Source organism: Melozone crissalis, unplaced genomic scaffold, assembly GCF_028551555.1.
Source record: "Melozone crissalis strain CALT ecotype California unplaced genomic scaffold, PUWL_Pcris_2 ptg000074l_1, whole genome shotgun sequence".
In the NCBI taxonomy this organism is placed as follows: Eukaryota; Metazoa; Chordata; class Aves; order Passeriformes; family Passerellidae; genus Melozone; species Melozone crissalis.
In genome coordinates, this window is record NW_026535851.1 from 3,816,863 (window position 1) to 3,837,175 (window position 20,313).

Genomic DNA, 20,313 nt, shown 5'->3' on the forward strand with positions numbered 1-20,313 from the left:
CTGTTAGCCTATCATGAAATTGGATTACAGAATATGCATGAAGTTCGTTAACTTTGTTATTTAAGGTGATTGATTGATCAATAAAGTTGAGTTCGATGCATTATAGGATGGTCGTTCTCCCCTCTTCTCCAAAAAATGGTGACCCCGACGTGATAGCGAACGCTTTCGGGGATTGCGAACACCACGGGGAGTTCGATGCATTAGAGGATGGTCGTTCTCCCCGCAATCTCCGACAAATGGTGGAGAATGCGGGCACCACGGGAGATGAGGACTTGTCCAGGTTCCGAGAAGCAGCCGCGGAACGGCAAAAAGCACGAATAAACAAAGCGGTGGAAACCCGCCGAGACGCGCCGGCCCCAGGCGACCGTATAGACGGGTCCTGGCTGGTACATGCGGTCGAAGCCTTCAGGAGCTGCAAAGTGCGCACTTATATAGGTATGGAAAGGCAAACCGCATATGAACTTTTTATTACTTTCTTGCAAAAGAGGCAAGTAAAGGGGATGCATTGGCAAAAGGATTTAACAGGACTTTGGAATTACGGCTATGGTAAAGGGATTTTCCGTAAGGTTTACGACTTAACGGGATGCCGTGAATTCGGTGATTTATTGTCAGAGGCTGCTTTAGAGAGTGATAAAACTGCCAAGAAGCTAAGCAAGCCATGGCGAGTGATGTATGGTGCGCTGTGTTACTATCTCTCTGAGTGCAAAACAGCAGCCGCAGCTCATGGCGCTTGCGGTGCTGTGCTACTCCGAACTCGGCACGGGCGCGCCGCCATGGCGAGCAGTCGCGGCGAGCGACAGCCTGAATTGCTGCGGAGGCAGCGGCGGGGAGAGCGGAGCCGCCGCGCGGAAGGAGCCGCGCCGCCCCGAGATCAAAGCCGCCGCCGCGGGAGCCGCACCGGCAGCGACCGAAGCGCGCCGCGGGGGGAGCGACCGGCGCCGCAGGAGCCGAGCGCCGCGGGGGAGGCGAAGGAGCCGCGCCACCGCGGGGGGAGCCACGCGTGCAGCGGTGCCTGCAGCAGTCAGCCGGCAAACAGTGAGTAAACAAAGAGCCCAGCGCGGGGGGGAAGTTTTCGCCCGCTCCGACTCGAGCGCCGCGGGACCAGAGCGCTTTTTCAAGCGGGAGCGTTTCTCCCTCCGCCCCGCAGCCGGCAAAAGCTAGAGTTTAAGACCTAACAGTCGTAATAATTGTGAACTTTTGTCAACAAAAGGGAAAGATCTCTGTTGCAATTGAGAGACCAGTGATGGTAAACAAGCGAAGTTAAAGGGACTGTTGTTCTTCCCAGCAGAGACTATGAAAGACAAATCAGCGTAGTAAGTGAATGCAAGAGTCAAATTTCGGCCGATTTGGCTCAGCATTGGTTATGCTGTCAAAATCACCGGTATTAACAGAGACTGTTAACATCAGAGGCCCGGATGGCTCAGTCGGTGGAATATCAGACTTTAAGGCTGCATTTTGAAAAATTTGAAATTGTTAAAGATGTGTTAAAGTGATTGTAGAAGTAAGATGTAATGACTGTGTTTTTTGTATTCTTTAAGCCTTGTTTAGATGTGATAGATGTAAAAGCAAGCATTGAATTCAAAAGAATTTTTTCACAGGTATACCTTAAATAAATTTATGTTTAAGTGTATTTAAGTATAAAAATGCTGCAGCAAAAACATGAGAAAGGTTATTTTAGCTTAATATTTTAGAATCAGGCCTGTAAGTAAGTTATAGTAAATGTTATATATTATTTCTATAGTAAGTTTTATCTCTTATTAAGTAGTTTAAGTTAAATCATCTATCAAGTGCCATTAAATGTTAAATACTGTTAAAGTTAAGTCCTGTTAAGTTTATCTCCTGTTAAGTTTAAGTCTTATTAAGTAAGTTAAGTTAGATTCTGTTAAGTTTTATTAGATTTAAGTGATTTTACATGTTTTGCAAATAAGTCTGCTATAATTAGTCTCGTTAGACTTCCCAGAGGATGAATGAGTAACTGAAATTAACTTTATTTTAATAATTCCGTTTAGTATATTTATTTTAGGCATAATTTCCTCAAAGCAGCTAATCCTGTAAATTACTTTCATATATTCTAAAATTCTTGGAGCATTAATTTATTGCTGCTTTCTAAGTCTGTATCTTCCAGAACACTTTTTTTAAAAGTTATGAGTCTTCAAGTGACATCCTGTCTCCAATTGTAAAAGCTATTAATTCTCTGAATATGAATCAAATATTATTTCCTACTGGGAGCTGAAAGCTGGAAGCCATACTCATTTGTTAGGAAGATTTGTTAAAGTTTTGCTCCAAGTGTTTCTATTAGATAAAAATAGGTCTTACAATGGCATTTATTGTCTGTGTCACAGAACACACCAGTAAAAAGATAAAAATGGAAAAAACCCTAAGCATCTTTTGTTTGCTGGGGTCCTATTTATTTGCAAAAAAGATACTACAGTAAGTCCTACTCCTTACTGGGAAATAGCTTTAGTCTCTCAAATCATGCTTTTACAGAAGTGTGCAAGTTAATTATCTAGTGATCTAGTGACCTCTGTTTGTCAGCTTTCAAAATATGAGAGTCAAGAAAATGACAAATGTTTGCCCTTACTCTAATGAATATACATAGGCATTTTCCAAACCTGATGACTTGTCTGCCTTTTGGGAAGTCCTAATGGAAGCCTTATTATTACATACTTTCTGAAATACTACTTTTTTTTTCCACAAGATTCTTGTATGCCCTAGAATTACATCTGTGCATTCTTTACTTTATAAAGAAATCCTTAGACTTAACAATTCAAGATAAGTTGCACCTAATTGGTATAGTCTAACTCTAGTCCTGCTTTCAGTTCAGAATTATTGATGAAAGAGAAAACAAACAAAGTAATTCTTGGGGCATAAAGTTTAAGCAGAGTCAGTAGAGTATGAGCCTTCATTTTTCAGCAGGATCTAAACTGCAAGTCCTGTTCTGTCCTTCATTTAAAAGCTTGATTGGGTTTTTTTTTTGGGAGTTGCACATTTCCAACTCTGTCAGTTTCTGTCTTGTATTTGCAAGGTAGTCTGCAAGCAGTGAAGCAAGTGTCTGTTGTGGTGAGCATAGTTGTTCAGCCATTGTAATGAAGACTGACAAAATTGTCAGAAGGGCAAAAGAGTGCTTTCTTATTGGCCAATGTGAAAACCAAGATATGTGCCCTCTACTCTGTGCTAATGTCTCTGTCCTACTTGCTAGTCTGCTGTATGACATCTTTCTGTCAGTTCTGTAAATTTTAAGTTAAATATTTTAAGTGCTTTAAATGCATACTACTTTTTCACCACTCCAAATTAACAAAGGACTAAGAATCGCCCAGCTGATGCCATTTGAGCCAAATGACTAAAGGATTACAGACTGAAAACTGACTTTGAACCTTTCTGAGAGACCCATGAAAAAGGGTGGATGTGAAATTCTCAAGGACAGAAAGGATCATTTTCAGGCTTTTTCACCTCCTCTCCAGGTTCGCATGAATGAAAACAGCTAACAGCTTTCTTTTCTTAGTCCAATTACCACCTGTCGTGCATTGCCTGATAAGGCCGTTGCCGGAGGACCTGGGAATATAATTGGGAGTGGGCACTACGGAATGAGACAGAGCTAAACACTGCCTCAGCTTTAGACCTTTATGAATCTCATGAGCAGAAAATCTTGGCTTATTATCGGTGGGAGGTACAGTGTATTTTGAAAAGGGTTAAAGCTCAAAGTGCATCATATATAGCCTCGATAAGGTGTAGAAAACTGGTGCCTTTAACACAACATTCTGTTGTAGGTCCTATAAGAGGAGATCCCAATTAAGCATTAGATAACTGCATTAGAAGGTTACAAAGGTGTGGTTTTCAGGTGTCGGGAACAGTAAGGTTAAAAAACTGAGAAGAAAAGAAAGGTCAATATAAAAACAGAAAAATAAAGTTCACTTTTGTTATATTGCTTAGTATAGTAGTAGCTGAAGAATTAAAGGTAGCACATTTTAGTCAACCTAGAGATAATGTATGGATAACACTTGCTAGACAGATTAATCAGTCATTGCTTTGTCTCAGCCTTGGAGGAGTTACAGCTTTGATTACTCTAATTTTCAAAGGATGAGTCAGCATAAACAGACATGGGCTACTCTGGATTCATCTCTAAACCCAGAAATAGTGTCCAAACAGCTTTATAACCAGTGTAAAGGCTCTAGTATCATGACACCTAAGAAATTACTCACAGGAATATTTCTAATTTGCGGAGATAGAGCCTGGAATGGAATACCAGCCCAACCGCAGGGTGGACCTTGTTATTTAGGCAAGTTATCATTCTTCCACCCTAACATATCTGTGCTGATGCAACTAAGTCATAAGACTAGCAGGGAAAGGCGCAGCTTACATAACTTAGACTGTAGTCAAATAGGAGATCCGTTGTCCTGGAGTAAATTTAAACAAGTGATGGTTTCAGCTCTCCTGCCATGGGGTGCTGCAAGCAAGGCAATGACTAGCAAAACAAATAGGGTGTTGGGCTAAGGGTGAATTAAATAAGACATCACAGATATTAGATATGTTAACTGCAGATGTACAAAGTGTTAATCATGCTGTTTTACAGAATAGAGCTGCTATAGATTTTTTACTGCTAGCACAAGGCCATGGGTGTGAAGAGTTTGAAGGGATGTGTTGCATGAACTTATCTGATCATTCTGTATCTATTCATGCTAAGTTAAAAGAGCTATGACTAGGGCTTAACAGCCTTAAGGAAGAAGAAGGATTGGGAATTGATGAATGGCTTAAAAGCTTAGGATTGGGTCCATGGTTAAGAAACCTTGTAATATATGCTATAGGGATATTAGGTGTACTTTTATTGCTTTTATTTATATTACCTTGCTTCTGCAGTTGTATCCAAAAGATGGTTAGTAGGATGATAGAGAAAACCTGGCAAGCTAACCTCTTTTCTCTCAAAGAAAAAAACGGGGGAAATGTTGGAGAGTTTGGTTCAAGAATGGCTTAAAGAAAAAGGCCATGAGACATACAATTGAGAGAAAAGTAAAAGGAAAAGTAGAGCAGTCCTAATGCAGTTCTCAGCCTTCTGATTTCTATAAACAATTAGACTCTCTTTATAAACAATGAGGTTCTCAGACTGTCTTCCCATAACAAGCAGAACACCGTCTCTGGGAAAAGCTGGCAGCCTGGGAACAGATGAAGAAGTTTTGGGAACACTGGTTCTGTTTTTAATAAACAATTGTAGGTATTCTAAAACAAGAGGAGTGGTTAGAGTTTTCTCTGTTAGCCTATCATGAAATTGGATTACAGAATATGCATGAAGTTCGTTAACTTTGTTATTTAAGGTGATTGATTGATCAATAAAGTTGAGTTCGATGCATTATAGGATGGTCGTTCTCCCCTCTTCTTCAACAGGTAGCCAATAGACTGAGAGGATGTTTTAAATGTCCTAGTAACAACTAAGAAACATCATCTCAGAGAGGGTGTTGCAGCCATCCATGGGGGTGGTTTAATGCAGTGTCAGCAAGAACCATGTCAGTTAGGCCAGACACCTCTGCAACACTACAAACTTCTTGGTTTTTCAGAAAATGTGTGCACCAAGTATGAATTCAGCAGCAGTTAACTTCCCTTTGCACTGTGCTTATTCCAGAGGGAGGAGCTAAGCCACACAAGCCATAGAGAGGATAGGGCAAAAGGAGCAAAAGTATCAGTGGACATCACACCGCTCATGTTTTGAATATTCATTACCAACCAGACTCAGACTAGGGACCTTTCCTGAGCATCTTCTGTTAACCATACCTTCTCCTTCAGTCGATTTGTGAAGGATCACCAAACCATCAGAAATTACCACTTGACCACCAAAAATTCCAGCCACACGCCAGCGTACAAGTTTCTTTGATCCTTCGGTTGGGCACAAGGCTGTGCTCATGTCTTCCAGGAATACCTGCCTACCTGATAGGATCTGTGTGTCAGGAAAATACCATAAGCATCCTTTGAATTGTCTACACTGGGAGCCCAGTTGTTCATCTAAGTGCCATCTGCAGGCAATGGACTACCTTTTTTTAAAGTAGTCTTATTCCTAAAATTGCAGTAGAGACCTCAAAATGGGTTTTATCACTGTAATTTTATTTGCTTATTAAAATTTAAAGTTTGCACTTAAAATAGAGAATGCTCTCAAGCTGTCACCTGTCTTCTGCCAATTTATTAGTCATAATCTGATATTAATTTTTTAGTTGTTAAGCTATTCTCCAACAGCTGGTTGTGATATTTTGGGAGGGTGGGGAATGGAAAAAAATGCTTTTGAGACAGAGACAGGCTTAGACTCACAGCACAGGAAATGCAACTGCAAGGACCCTCTGCTCCCCTGCTGGCTTACTACTCTTCTTTAATGTGATTTATTTGGCCCAGTCTTACCCCGAGAACCTCCCTTGCACCCATTTGTCTACCAGTGCTTGTGAAAGGGACAGAACTTATGAAAGGATTACTTGGCATCTGCTCTGGAAGATGAGAAGAGTTACAAAAAGACACCAACAGATTAATTCCACAATCTTTCAGCAGTACCCTAAAGCATCCAGCTCTGATGGGAATTTCACCATCTCAGTGACATCACAGTAACAGGCAAGGAGTTAGCTGTGGTTTAACTGTGCTCCAAGCACTGAGAAACTGGAAGGGTTTCACACAAGCTCCCTGAAAACTAGACATAGTTTGGTCCTGTTCAGACACAGGGTTGTTGCACCATCTCTCCCTCCCAGAGCTTGGGGAACTCACTTCTGCACCTGAATCAATTTCATCTGAGCTTTCTTCTTCCCTTTCACTGTATGTTCTTGATCTTATTTTAGCTAGCTTGTTCCAAACTACCCATTGCTCTGTATGACCAAGAATTACCACTGAAATAACCACACAAGAACAAGGGAGGAGATATTAAAAAGCACAGATAAACATGAGAATCTTGGTTGTGTTTTTGAAAATTCCCCTCAATAGTATTACAAGCCTATCTTGAGAAGGATGCCTGATAGTGTCAGACCATACCGTGAAAAGAAAGACAACGTTCAAATAACAAGAGATGCATTTGCCAAAAGTCAGTGCAGAGACACCATCACATTATATCCCAGGTGTTAAGTGCATTGTCCTGGGTACTCTCTGCCCATACACTTTTGCTGTATATCAGATCCTTACTCGGCACCTTCTTCAAAGAGCAGAAATGAAACATTTTAGAAAGCCTTGTGAGACACCCAGGATCAGCGTTGTAACACAGCAACCCCCCCCCTCTGCAGTGTCTCCAGATGCACCCAGAAAATGCAATATTCCTCTTGCTTACTCTTTCCAATTTCTATTTGTTCCATGAAACTAAAATCTCATTTCTACACATCCTTTGCTTTACAATTCACTCTCCAGTCTTTTTTAAAAAAAATTCCAGATTCTGGCTATAAACTGCTTCAAGTATCCTGAGAACTTCTGCAAAGCACAAGGCAAATTTGAAAAGTTCAAGCCTAGTGCTAATGCAATAAAAGAAGGCAAATATGATTCCAGATATACAGTTGGTGTAATGCCTTTAGGAAGCGCTCCATCAGTTTGATTTAGAAAATGATTGCATTATGTTAAAACAACTAAATTGGATAAGAGGAAAAGGGATTTGTTGACATAAATCTTGTCTTTGGGCTTCAAACCCCTCCAATTAAATACAAATAGGAAAATACATACAGAGAGAACTGCCAATTTCCCCGGAGAAGATCTGTTTTCAAGGAAGTAAAAGTCTATATTGGAAATCAATTCAGTTGTTTATAAAGCAAGAAACCTCTATTGGAAGTCAGCAGGAAGGAACGTTGGAAGCAAACCATCAAATAGCAGAGAACAAAGTGAAAAAATAACCAAATTATATAACCCAAACTTATTGTTTTCAAATAATTCTATGATTCTGACATCATCTGCAATAAATTTGGAATAATTTGGCATGTGGACACCACCAGCTCAAAGGAAACAAAACACAATATAAGATCAATCAGGAACAGCCCAGCAGTCTTAATAAAGGTTGCCCTGAGCAGTCAGCACAGAGAAGAACCAAGGCAGAAACAAACTTAGGCAGCAGAAATTCTCTGAATATTTTGCATGGACCTGATATGGTGTGCTGGCGGTAATCTTTAGTCTAACAACTGATCAAGATAGCCATTCACTTTAATACTTCTCCTGCCAGAAGAATCCTGTCAACCTAGTGAGAATAGGGAGCATGGGCACAGGCCAGGGTAGGAGATGGAGGATTTGCCTTCTTTTTCCTTTCCCCTGTCCTTATAGCTCCACAAAATCGTGAGGAAGGGAAGCAGGGAGCACAGCCAGATGGAGGCATAGTCATACATCAGCTGTGATTAAACCAATCAATTTTTCTTCTAAGAAGAAACCTTCCAAGCCTTGTTTGCCCACAATCTGCTTTTTAAATAGGTAACTGAGCTTCAGCTTGGCTGAATTAAATAGAAGATCTATGAAATAAGTGAGGCTTTATGATGTAAAAATGACAGGAAAAATTATCAATATGTGCATCTGTGAAATGCTAAACAGCTGTCAAGAAATGAAAAAAAATCTGAAATGCCATTAGTATACATCCTCTACATAATTCATTCCCTGTAATCATTACTGCTTCTTTATCTGTTACATCAGCTATTGGAATATGAATCCCAATATTATCAGTTAGATGGTGCCTGGGCCAGTCTGACCCTCGCTGCTGGGCCAAAGGCAGCAACTGCGGTGTAACACCCCAGAGATACCTTGGCTGCTGGAGATTGCAGCAGGGCACTGAACAAGTCCAGGCTTGTCAGGAACTCCGTTTACCTCAGGAGAAAGAGCTTCTGGCGATGGTGAAGAGAAAAAGGAGAGGATTCCGCTGGAGGGTTTGATGTCCAGAAGTTTATTCCATGGTTACAGAGGTCTGAACGTAGGCAGCTGCTCCAGCAGAATGCCACCACATGGTCTGATCACCTTTTTAAGCTCCCGGGGCAGGGGGAGGGGAGGGGACAGGTGAGTACCAACCAGGTGAAAGGGGCAGGGTCTCAAGGGACGAGGGACACCTAGACAGGCCAACGACTCCTGGGCATAGGGGCATCTTTTGAACTTGACCAACCACACGACGCCTTGCTGGAATGTTAAGCCTGATTGACAGGACACACTCAGCAAGGGGCGAGGGGGAAGGGAGAGGGGGATGTTGCCACACCTGGGGAAGGGACCCGGAAGCTTAAGACACACTGCAACATCTCCCCCTAGTTTTGTTTAAAAAGAAGAGGGCTGTGTTTGTGGTGCAGAATGATTGCCAAACCATGGTTGGTAAATCAGTTCTTCCTCTACAGGAGGGTCAGTGTTTTCCACTGAGGCTTCCAGGTCATCCATTGGAGCACTGAGGGCTTCCAAATGGTAGACCTCAGGAGGGGGAGACGAGCTTGAAATTAACTTGAGGACCATGCGTTTGATTAGTCTAAAAACAATGCTAAAAACTACAATAACTATAACTAAAACAGCACTAAAAACACAGTTATCAGAATAGATCTCAACCAGCCCAAGAGTCCCCAGCTTTTGAACAGTCCATTCAGCCAGTTGTCAGTTTCTCTGTCGATGTCTGAGAGCTTTTGTCAAGGTAGTCCATATGTGGTTTGGGCTGCAGCACTATGCAGGAGATCGCAGGTGGGATGATCACGGGTAGGACTAGAAGCAGGCTCGGTCTCATGGTGTCTCGAGGCTACACATGAACAGTGGGATCTAAACTGGTATAAAAACTTGAAACAAACATTTATTACAAACTATTCCAGATAGGAGGCTTAAATGGAATTTCCTCCAGAGAACGCGTGCGGCGTTTTCTTCTCCAGGCAGCATGAGCAACCTGGGGTGCTTCTGCAGATTTCTCTGAGACTTTGGGAACATAGGGCTTTACCCATTTGGAAGGAACCCACCTTAAACCAGAGGGGGTGGACACACAGGCATATCCACGTCCCCAAGTAACCAATTTGTAAGGTCCCACCATTTTCCAAGTCTCAGGGTCCTTTACTAAAACCGGAGGTTTTTCTTTCATTAACCTATGATTGCTCCCCCCAGAGTGGCGTAGGATGGGTGGGTTCAGGCTGTCAAAAGAACAATTCAGAAAATTGATTGTGAATAGCGCCCTGGATAACCGGATGTGGGGAGGTTCCACCTTCAGAACCTGTTGTTGCTGGTCCAGGACCCTTTTAATATCACGGTGAGTTCTTTCTACAATGGCTTGACCTGTAGGGGAGTAGGGGATGCCAGTTTTTTGCTCTACTCCCCATTGCTGCAGGAAGCTCCCGAATTCCTTGGATTTATAAGCAGGCCCATTATCAGTTTTCAGCTCCTTGGGTTGATTTCTAGTTTTTGAGGAACAATGGTCCTATTTCCAATTTCTAAGCCCAAATACTTCCAAGGTGGCATCTTTTGAATTTTCTTTTCCTGGAGCTCGAACCCTGCAACAATCAATGCATCGATCGTTAGGTCAAGCGCATGTGTGAGTAAATCATCATTGGGGGCACACACAAGGATATCATCCATGTAATGATAAATAATGGCCTTCTCTGCGGCTGCACGTACTGGGGAAAGCAGGGAAGAGACATACCACTGGCAGATAGCTGGAGATACCTTTAATCCCTGAGGAAGAACGGTCCAATGGTACCTTTTCATAGGAGCTTCTAAATTGATAGAAGGGACTGAGAATGCAAAACGCGGTGCATCGTCAGGGTGCAAGGGGATTTGGAAAAAACAATCTTTAATATCAATAACAGCTAATTTCCAATCTTGGGGAAGCATTATTGGGGATGGCATACCAGGCTGGGGAGAACCCATATCTTCAATTACATTATTAATTTGTCGGAGGTCACAGAGGAGCCGCCATCTCTTTTTGTCAGCTTTTTGGATGACAAACACTGGAGAGTTCCATGGGGACATGGTCTCCACAATGTGGCCCTTTTTTAGTTGCTCTTCCACTAGTTCCTCAAGCACTTTTATTTTTTGTTTACTGAGCGGCCACTGTTTCACATCAACTGGTTTGTCTGTTTTCCACTTCAGTTTTTGGGTGGGGCGCTGTTGTTCAGTGACTGCTGCACAAAAATGCTGTGGAGAGTCTGGAATATCAATTGTGACACCCCACTGGGCCATTAAATCTCTCCCTAACAAAGGTTCCGAATAATCTAACACAAATGGACGGATATTTGCCAATTGTCCGTTTGGTCCCTCGAATAATGCTTTTGGATTGTTTTGCCAATTGCAGGCCTCCCACACCTTGAAGGTGACCGGCAACATTTTGCAAAGGCCAATGTGCTGGCCAGTCTTGTACTGGAATCACTGTGCAGTCTGCACCTGTGTCTACAAGCATCTCAATGCGTTTTGACTCCCCACCCCCACTGACATTGCACCATAATTTGGGTTTATCTTTGCCAATAACTTGGACCCGGGCAACTGTGGGCCCTTGTTTTTCGATATTTTCAGGTAAAGATGGCACAGGGATAGCTTGTGCAACAATTTGTCCCTTGGGAAGAAACAGCGGTGGGTGGAAACAGTGCAGGCCGAGAACAAATTGCCCAGGATCTGATGTTGTCATTCCCGGAGCAATTCTGATCTCTTGTGGTGTGTGTTTGGTGTCCCCAATGACGATGTACTTACAACGAATTCGGTTCCAAGTACCCTTCTGTTCAGGATTTACAGAGACAAAATGCCAGTCAGTGTCCTCCAGGAGAAGTGACTCTGTCAGCTGCAACCTGTAAGGCTCATTGACAGAAGACGTGGTTAACACAGGATTACTTAAATCATAGCAAAGGTTATTTTGTTTCACTTTCAACAGCGTACTAGCAGACTTGGTCTTTGAAGCACCTGCTTCACTTACACAAACATTAATATTATCGCGCGCTTGATTTGTTTTGCTACCCTTATTCCCTTGGCCTGCTCTTTTTATGTCTGCGCGCCTGGCAGGCCGGCGCTCTGTTTTCAGTTTTTTTGTTGTTGTTGACCCCCAGGGAGGGCTTGTAGTTCTCCTCCCCTGCCATTTCTAAATTCATCAAATTCCCTTTTCAGGGGGCACTGGTTACTCCAGTGCCCTAGGTTATTACAAAGCAGGCATGGTTTTGTGGGCTCAACCATTGCTGGTCTCCGCTGCTGCCCAGGGTACTGCTGTGCTGAGGGGAAAGGCGCAGGGCTGGCAACGGCGACACGCTGAGGTGGTCTTGGCAGCAGCCTTGGTCTGGAGTCTTCAGCCACACTCATCAGAGGCACTTTCCTGTTACAGACTAGAAGCATGTCTTTTAATGTAGGAGTAAGTTCCGTAAGAAGGCTCAGGATTGCCGCTTGACACTGTGCATTTGCATTTGTAAATGCCATTTCCTCTAAAATTGCTTCTCTAGCATTTTCTTTTTTAACTTGTATTTCAATAGCTCTAGTTAACCTTTCTACAAATTTCACAAAAGGCTCTGATGGTAGCTGTTTAATTTTACTATAGGGCTCGAAAGGCCCCTCAGGTTGGAGGGAAAAGAATGCTTTTTCAGCTGCTTCCTTTACTTTCTCAAGTGTTTCTGCAGGAATTGCAGTAGCTTGGATTGAGGGGGAAGACCACTGGCCCTCACCACAGAGGTGCTCAATGGTAATAGCGTTACCACTGTTGTCTTTGGCTGTATTTGGATCAGCATGCAAGCCTGGGAGAGCATCTTTTAGCAGTTGTTTCCATGCTATTTCCCATAATTTGAATTCCGTGGAGGTCATAAGACAGGAAAAAAGCTGTTTTAAATCATGTGGAATTACCACAGTCCTACTCAATTCAGAATTTAAAAGGCCACGGAAATATGGACTGTGTGGACCATATTCTTTATGAGATTTACAGATCTCTTTAATCAATTGTCGTCCAAAAGAATTCCAAATAGCAGTCGGGGCTGCCCCTCCTTGTGCTGCAGGCTGAAAGGTAACAGGAGCCAGTGACAACATGGGATTATGCATTGAATCTGCTGTTCCCTGCTCTGTATCCCTTGTAACAGAAGCATTGGGATAACACATACAGGTTTGGGGACCGGCAGTGGGTGTGTCCCCACCGTGGGAACCCGAGGAGGGGGCGGGGAAACCGTGGGAACAGGGGGCGGGGTCAGGGGGCAAGCAGGGGGCGGGGACACCTGGTGACATCACGTCAGCAGACGCCCCTTGGGAGGAGTAAAGAGGCGGAGCTGAGGGTACTGCAGGAAAGGGGGGGAGAGGGGGGAAGGGGTCACGAGGAACAGGAGGAGAGGGGGATGGGGCTGGAATTTTGGGATGTTTAAGAGGATTTTGGGAAGAAGAAGACCAGGTTTGGGAAGATGCCACATGGCATCCACCATTTTGCGGACCCCCTAGGGACTGGGGGCCATTTTGGGCATCACTGCTCTCTGGAAAGCTGACTCTGGGTTTCAGAGGAGGGGACACAGGGGATTGGGAAAGGTTCCACGCAGCCTGGCCAGGGCCTTGTGGACAGGACAACTCAGGCATTTGAACAGACTCTGGGAGTCGACTTCCCAATGAGTGTGTTCTCTTTAAAATACCAAGTTTTGGGGTAAGAGGTTTAGGGGTTTTAGAGCTAGGAGAGGGGGAAACAGGGAGAGCAGAGGTACATGGCTTTGCATTTGGCTTTTTCTCTATTTCCTTGTGTTTGAGCAATGCTGTTCGAATTTGTAAGCTCCAGAACACAAATTTAGCTGAGGGTACTTTGCCAGATTGTCCTAAGGTTATCAATTCATTCCCAACTTTATCCCAGAATTGAATATTGTGGATTTCTTCAGGGGAAATTTTTGGGAAGTGGAGGAAAAGCCATCTTACAAACTGTTTCAATTTTCCTTTAGAGAACTTCACATTACCACTATCTAAAATGCTAACAATATTATAATACACTCCTTTTTGTACAATGCTGAGTTTGGAACCCATGTTAGATGTAAAAAGCAAAGTACTGAATCCTGCCTGACCAAAAACAAAGCTAAAATCAGCTACCGATTTCTAAAAAAAACCACAGATAGGAAGCGATAATGAACAGACAAAGCTTCACAATGCAGCTGTATGTACTGCTTTTAAAATTCCCGGGCAGCAGCAGCAGGGCACGCCCTGCCGAACCGAGGTGGAAACAAAGCCTCCCCGCCGTGGAATGCAGCCGAAACCGGGGCCCCCCCCTTGCCGCGTGTGCAGAGAACACCCCTCTCCCGCACCGAGAGAGGTCCCCCGGCCACGTGGAAAGAGAGCCCCCCCTCCCCCGCACAGAGAAAGAAAGAGAGTCTACCGCGGCGAGAGCCGAGAGCCCCCCCCCCTCCCCCGCACCGAGAAAGATCTCTCGGCCACGTGGAAAGAGAGCCCCCCCTCCCCCGCGCAGAGAGAGAAAGAGAGAGAGGGATTTCCCAACCACGTGTAGAGAGCCGAGCACGCTGCGCTGCCGAGCGGGGGGGAAGGGCAGAGCAATCCCGCCGCTCCGGCGCGAATTCCAAAAGAGAGTAACACACGCAGCAAAAAGCTAAACGCTAGAACGCAATGAATTCCCCTGTGGGGCTGCGCAGCCAAAAATGCAAAGGCAAAAAAAGGAACAGAACTCACGGCAGAGTCTGTTTTTGAGCTTCTGCTCTACCGAAAGCAGAGATACTCACCTGAAATGGAAGCTGAAGCTAGCTGGGTACAGGCAGGTCTCCTCACCGGACAGGACTTCTCTCTGGGCGAGAGAGGCTACCCTGTCCTCCCTCTGGAAAATCTGCTAACAACAAAGGAGCTGGGCTTTCCAGAGGCACCGAACAGTCCACAAGACTTCTTCTGGGAATATTCCCAAAGTCTCTAGCTGAGGGCGATGCAACGAAAGCCCTTTTCAGCTGGATGCACGGCTGCCAGAAGCTTCTCCGAGGTACTAAGAGTCCGTCTCGGGCTGCAGAGTCACTTTGCCCACCCAGGGACGCCAGTTATTGGAATATAAATCCCAATATTACCAGTTAGATGGTGCCTGGGCCAGTCTGACCCTCGCTGCTGGGCCAAAGGCAGCAACTGTGGTGTAAATCACCCCACAGATACCTTGGCTTGCTGGAGATTGCAGTTGGGCACTGAACAAGTCCAGGCTTGTCAGGAACTCCGTTTACCTCAGGAGAAAGAGCTTCTGGCGATGGTGAAGAGAAAAAGGAGAGGATTCCGCTGGAGGGTTTGATGTCCAGAAGTTTATTCCATGGTTACAGAGGTCTGGACGGGAGCAGCTGCTCCAGCAGAACTCAACCGCATGCTCTGATCACCTTTTTAAGCTCCCGGGGCAGGGGGAGGGGAGGGGACAGGTGAGTACCAACCAGGTGAGAGGGGCAGGGTCTCAAGGGGGGATGACATCCAGACCGGCCAATGACCCCTGGGCATAGGGGAGCATCCTTTGAACTTGACCAACCACGCGACGCCTTGGTGGAATGTTAAGCCTGATGGACAGGACTTATTAAGCAAGGAGGCGAGGGGGAAGGGAGAGGCATATAGGCACACCTGGGAAAGGGACCCGGGAGTTTAAAACAGTTTACAACACACTGCAACAATCAGCAGGAAAAGATTTGCTAGGTGGTGAATTAACTCAGTAAGATTATTCAAAGCTTTGATTGCTGAGCAATGGTCAAAGGCTGGTTGGTTACTCTCCCTGATTCCACAGGCTCATGTGGCCACAGTGATTACTTACAGTCCTTTGTCCAGGGAGACAGCAGTGGCAGTGATGGTGGACAGCTGCCCATGCTCAGTAAAGGAGCAGGTGGAGCTGAGGGGAACCTCAAGCCATTCCTGGGACTTCAGAGACTGGGATTCATTTTAAGAGATGCCAGCCTGGAAGTTCCTGGACCCTAGCATCAACTCATGCTTAATTTCAACCAGACATCACACAAGCAAATGGTAGGTAGTCATACATCCCAACAGGTGGCATGGCTGCAAAGTTATTACAGACAGAAGCTGATAGAAATGGAAAAACCCATTCTTCATCTCCTCATATACAGAGTGAAATTACACGGGCATCTTGCCCTTGCTGTGAAGTTACAGGACACTAGGGATTGTGAGGAATGGGGTGTCTCAGCCAGCAGCAGTAATGAACCAACTCTGGTGCCTCTGACCACCTAGGCACCACTTCAGCCCTTTTCCCCACTGAGTGACTGCCTTCACTTCTCCAGAATTGCTTTCATCTTCTTGACAGACTGGGCATTCTCATTTTCTTGTCCCAGTGGTGTGTATCAGTACTGCTGTAGTGCTTGACTAAATCCTGAACACATTATTGGTCCATGAAAGAGTAAAATCCTCTGTCCTGCACAATACAGTAAAGGACTGCCCAAAATCCTTGCCATACACTGAATTAGAGATTGTCTTTGACCATGTAGGCTAGTGCCCACTAGCCTCAATTTCGACACGACTGCCAAATTTGAGGCAACCAGAGATTCAAAAAATCACCTTCCATTCAGACAATATTTAGCAAAGGACTTTCTCCTTGGAAGCCAGTTGTTAATGATGCTTAGAGATATTCTTGCATTGTCAGCTTATCTTTCCCAGGGGACTAAGACAACCTTACCAACATTAGATAATTTCACCTTCTATTGGCCTGTTCAAACTGTGGCCATTATACAGCATGAGGGTAGAAATTGCAAATGTGAAGGAGCCGCTAAACTCACTGGAGGTCTCACTTGGTGTTCCATGGCAAGTCCTGTGGGAAGATATCACCTCATTGCAAAGGTCTGTCATTTATTTTTCATTACAGGAGAGGGAGTTGGTTGAGATGGCATTAGCACAACTCAATTTTCACCTCAAGATGGTCTTAGCTTCCACCTGCACTTGTTCTCTAACCTTACACTACCCCTGCTCAATAACCTGACCCTCTGCTTCCACTCCTGCAATGTCCAGGATCAAAGATGTCATGGTCATGCCTCTGAGATGTAAAAATGTTTCTTCTTGCCCTTGGAAACCCATAATTCATAGGTACATTGCCCTGATACTTCTGTAAGGGAAAAACATATTTATCCAAAATCCTCAGGTGCTGGAAAGAGTGGTTTCCATCCTAGACCACCCCACTCTTGCTTCAGCTGCCAAAAAGAGTCATTGTGGCCCTGCACATGGCCAGTTTTCACCCCTGATAGTGATTTTTTTCCCTAAGTCATCTGCTGGAAAATCAGCAGTAGGAATTAGACATCCTGACTCAGAATCTTAACCTTCAATAATATGGCCATTGCTTCCCTCTTCTGCCTTTGCCAGTTTTATACAGTACTACTTTCAATGATATTAATGCTCTTTAGGACCTCTCTCCTCCAAATGTAATCAATAGAAGTCACTGCTAGTTTACAAAATGAAGGAAATAATATTTTCAGTTACCCAAACAATTGCTCAGAAAGAGAAAAAAGCACTCCAGACACCTGCACCTCATCAAGCTTTCAGTAACTGCTGTTTTGGGACTGTTCCTCTTCCTTTTGCCTTTTCTGCTATCAGAAAACAAACTCAGATATAAAATTTTAGTTGATGTATATCAAGATCTACCATTCTTGGGAAAATATGGAGGGGAAGTAAAATAGCTGTAACAGCCAGCTCTACGTGTGTGGCAGCCAGTCCTATATTGCTGGATAAATATATCATACGAAGATCCCTGGGAGATGAACAAATGCAGTAACCATGGCTTGTCTGTATGGTATTTGATAAACGAAAAGGAAGTAAATAAACAGTGATTTATTTTTGACAATCTGTTCTATCTCCTCCTAGTACTGAAAAAAAGAAAGCAAGCATATTTTTAGGTACATCAAGTTCTTGTCAATGCCCCAGCACTGCGTTCTGGGCAGCTGTCACTCACCAAAAGTTTGGGGAAGGCGACACAGCTGCTGAGAGGGCTAGCAGCTTGGACCCTGCAGCAGCACCCTCACAGCACCACCACCACCACACCAGGACCTCCCAAAGGCTTCAGAGGCAAGGGGCACAAAGCAACAGCCAAGAGCCCTAGGAACTAATGGCAAGATTTCTACTGATTTCAGACAGGTGAGTGTGTCATCCAGACACCTCTGCAGCAGACACATTTCTGATTTAATCTATTTCAACAGCCAATTAAATACATTTCCACTAATCCTCACCACACACGAGCACATCATGTTGTCCTGCCTGGCACCACAAGTGAACAGGGCAGAATGATCCACCCTAGGGAAGAGAAAGCCTCTGCTGGCAGCATGGGATGGAGGAATCCACACTGATGTAGCACCCACATGTCTGCATGAGACAAGATCAGAAGTCCACAATAAAGATAATTCAATTCTCCTTTGAAAAAAAATTTAAAAAAACTCACGAAGTGGATAACACTAAAGTACATAAAATTCACAAATTCACACCTGTTTTTTTGTTAAAAGTCCGGTTCCAGACTTTTTCAATATATGTATAATAATGTAAATTAGAAAAACTCTTCTTGGATGAAATAATGTCAAAAAATACCCTTCATATTAAAAATACATTTCTCTTATAAAACTGAAAACGTCCTCTAGGATGCTAATTCTTTTGTATGCATCTCAGTCATTACATTATTTGCATCCAGTTGGAGATGGCAAAACTACTCAGGGTGAAACTAAAACGGATATTTTAAGGGTTGGTTTTTTTTTTTCTTTACAGTTTTCTATGTGCAAAACCTAGAGGCTTGTTTTTCTCTTTTATCGGAGAGAAAAAATTATCCTGATTCAAAGCAGCACTGAAATACAAGACTCTGACAGATGTTACATAAACGATGATGTAATGCTGAAGTATTTCATTACACATGCAGGTCTGTTCCTCAGCCCAGCAGTGATTTATTGCATTTTGTCAATCCCATTTTATGTACCCACATCATTTTTACATCATTTTTCTTCATGACATTGTTATATTCTCACAGAAGCACATAGAGATAACATCATAACAGTGCAGCCAATGATGTTAGCATTTTACAAATAATGTTACTAATAAATGAATATACCACTGAGGGGAAAATGGTCTTTCTGAGAGAGTGAAAAGCAAATTTACCTTTGAATAATCTGACGGGGGAAGAGGCCATAAGTCCAATAAGAAAATTGAGTTTGCATCGTCTTGGAGCAGCTCCTGCCTTCATGCAGAACAGTGAGGAAATGCTGCTCTTGCCTCTTTTTGGTTTAATCTCACATTCCCTTTGTTCTCCTAATGTGTTCTGTGTGCTGCCAGCTAGATCCTATGCACCAGCTGCTTGGTTAAACAAATGCATAAGCAAGTGAAAGAAAATCAACACATAAAATCTGTTTTGATCCTGAAATTATCAAGCCGTTGGACATACCAGCTTTTTTTTCATGATCATCCATCAAGATATATTAGGAAAAGCACACCCAACAACACTGCGTCCTAACGGGAGGAAAAGAACTTCAGAAATTTTAAGTTCAAAAGACATGAAGGTCATGTCAAAATAATGTAGCAGGCTATTTAGAAGATGCATTCCTACAGCAATATTGTTAAAGAAAATAATCCTTCTAACAAGCAACTTGCCAAAAAATCCCATTAGACAACTGAAACAGAGAATTCCTCTTTTTTAGCAGTCAGCCATTAACCTGCATCAAGCGAAATGTTGCAGTGAGAAGCTGCACTTGAAAAGAATTTAAAATTTCCTTATTTCTAAAAATATAGGGCCAGATTTTGCTTTTGCTGAGTCACTAGAAAACCAAAGAAATATTGATTTTTAATTTTTTTAAATTTATTTCCTGACATTGTAAATGGTGTATCCCCCTTGGTCATATAAAAGGCAAATCTCTGGTGTTTTCTAGGTGACTGCCTTCTGAGGGGAACTGAGGCTCCCATGTGCCAAAAGGACCCATTCCACAGGGAAATCTGCTGCCTCCCTGGAGCCTGGGTGAGGCTGAATTTCATCAACTGAGTCAGCACACTGATTATTATTCACTGTTGTTGCCCAGGTCGGCAAAAAGTCTGAGGGCAATCAAAAGGGACTTCAGGACACTGGGATAACTGGTTCTAAGAACAGGAGCACAGATGTTGTTTTCCTCAATTCCTTCAGTAGCAGGCAAGAATGCCAAAAGGAACAGCGATCTAATCAATATGTGGCTTAAAGTCTGGTGCCATCAGTGGAATTTTGGCTTTTTTGCTCACAGAGTGTTGTATATGGTGCCAGGCCTGCTGGAAAGAGATCGAGTTTGACTGTCTAAAAGAGGGAAAAAGATTCTAGCCAGTGAGTTGGCATGACTGTTTGAGAGGGTTTTAAACCAGGTTTGAAGGGGGAATATGATAAAACCAGGCTCAGCAGAGATAAGCCTAGAGTGGGCATGCCAGCACTGGGGGTGAAGTCAGTAGCCCAGCTGAAGAGCACCCACACTGGGGCACACAGTATGGGTAACAAAGGAGGAACAACAAACAGGA

General features: G+C 43.7%; 1 protein-coding gene across 1 annotated transcript in view; it reads left to right on the top strand.

Annotated features, from left to right (window-relative positions):
- Positions 1–236: 236 nt before the first annotated feature.
- LOC128946095 (proton-coupled zinc antiporter SLC30A5-like) overlaps positions 237–20,313 on the top strand; it is a 63,180-nt gene continuing 43,103 nt past the window's right edge. Inside the window, exon 1 of the mRNA XM_054290000.1 lies at positions 237–435. Coding sequence (XP_054145975.1) covers positions 237–435 — 199 coding nt within the window. The remainder of the gene's footprint in view (positions 436–20,313) is intronic.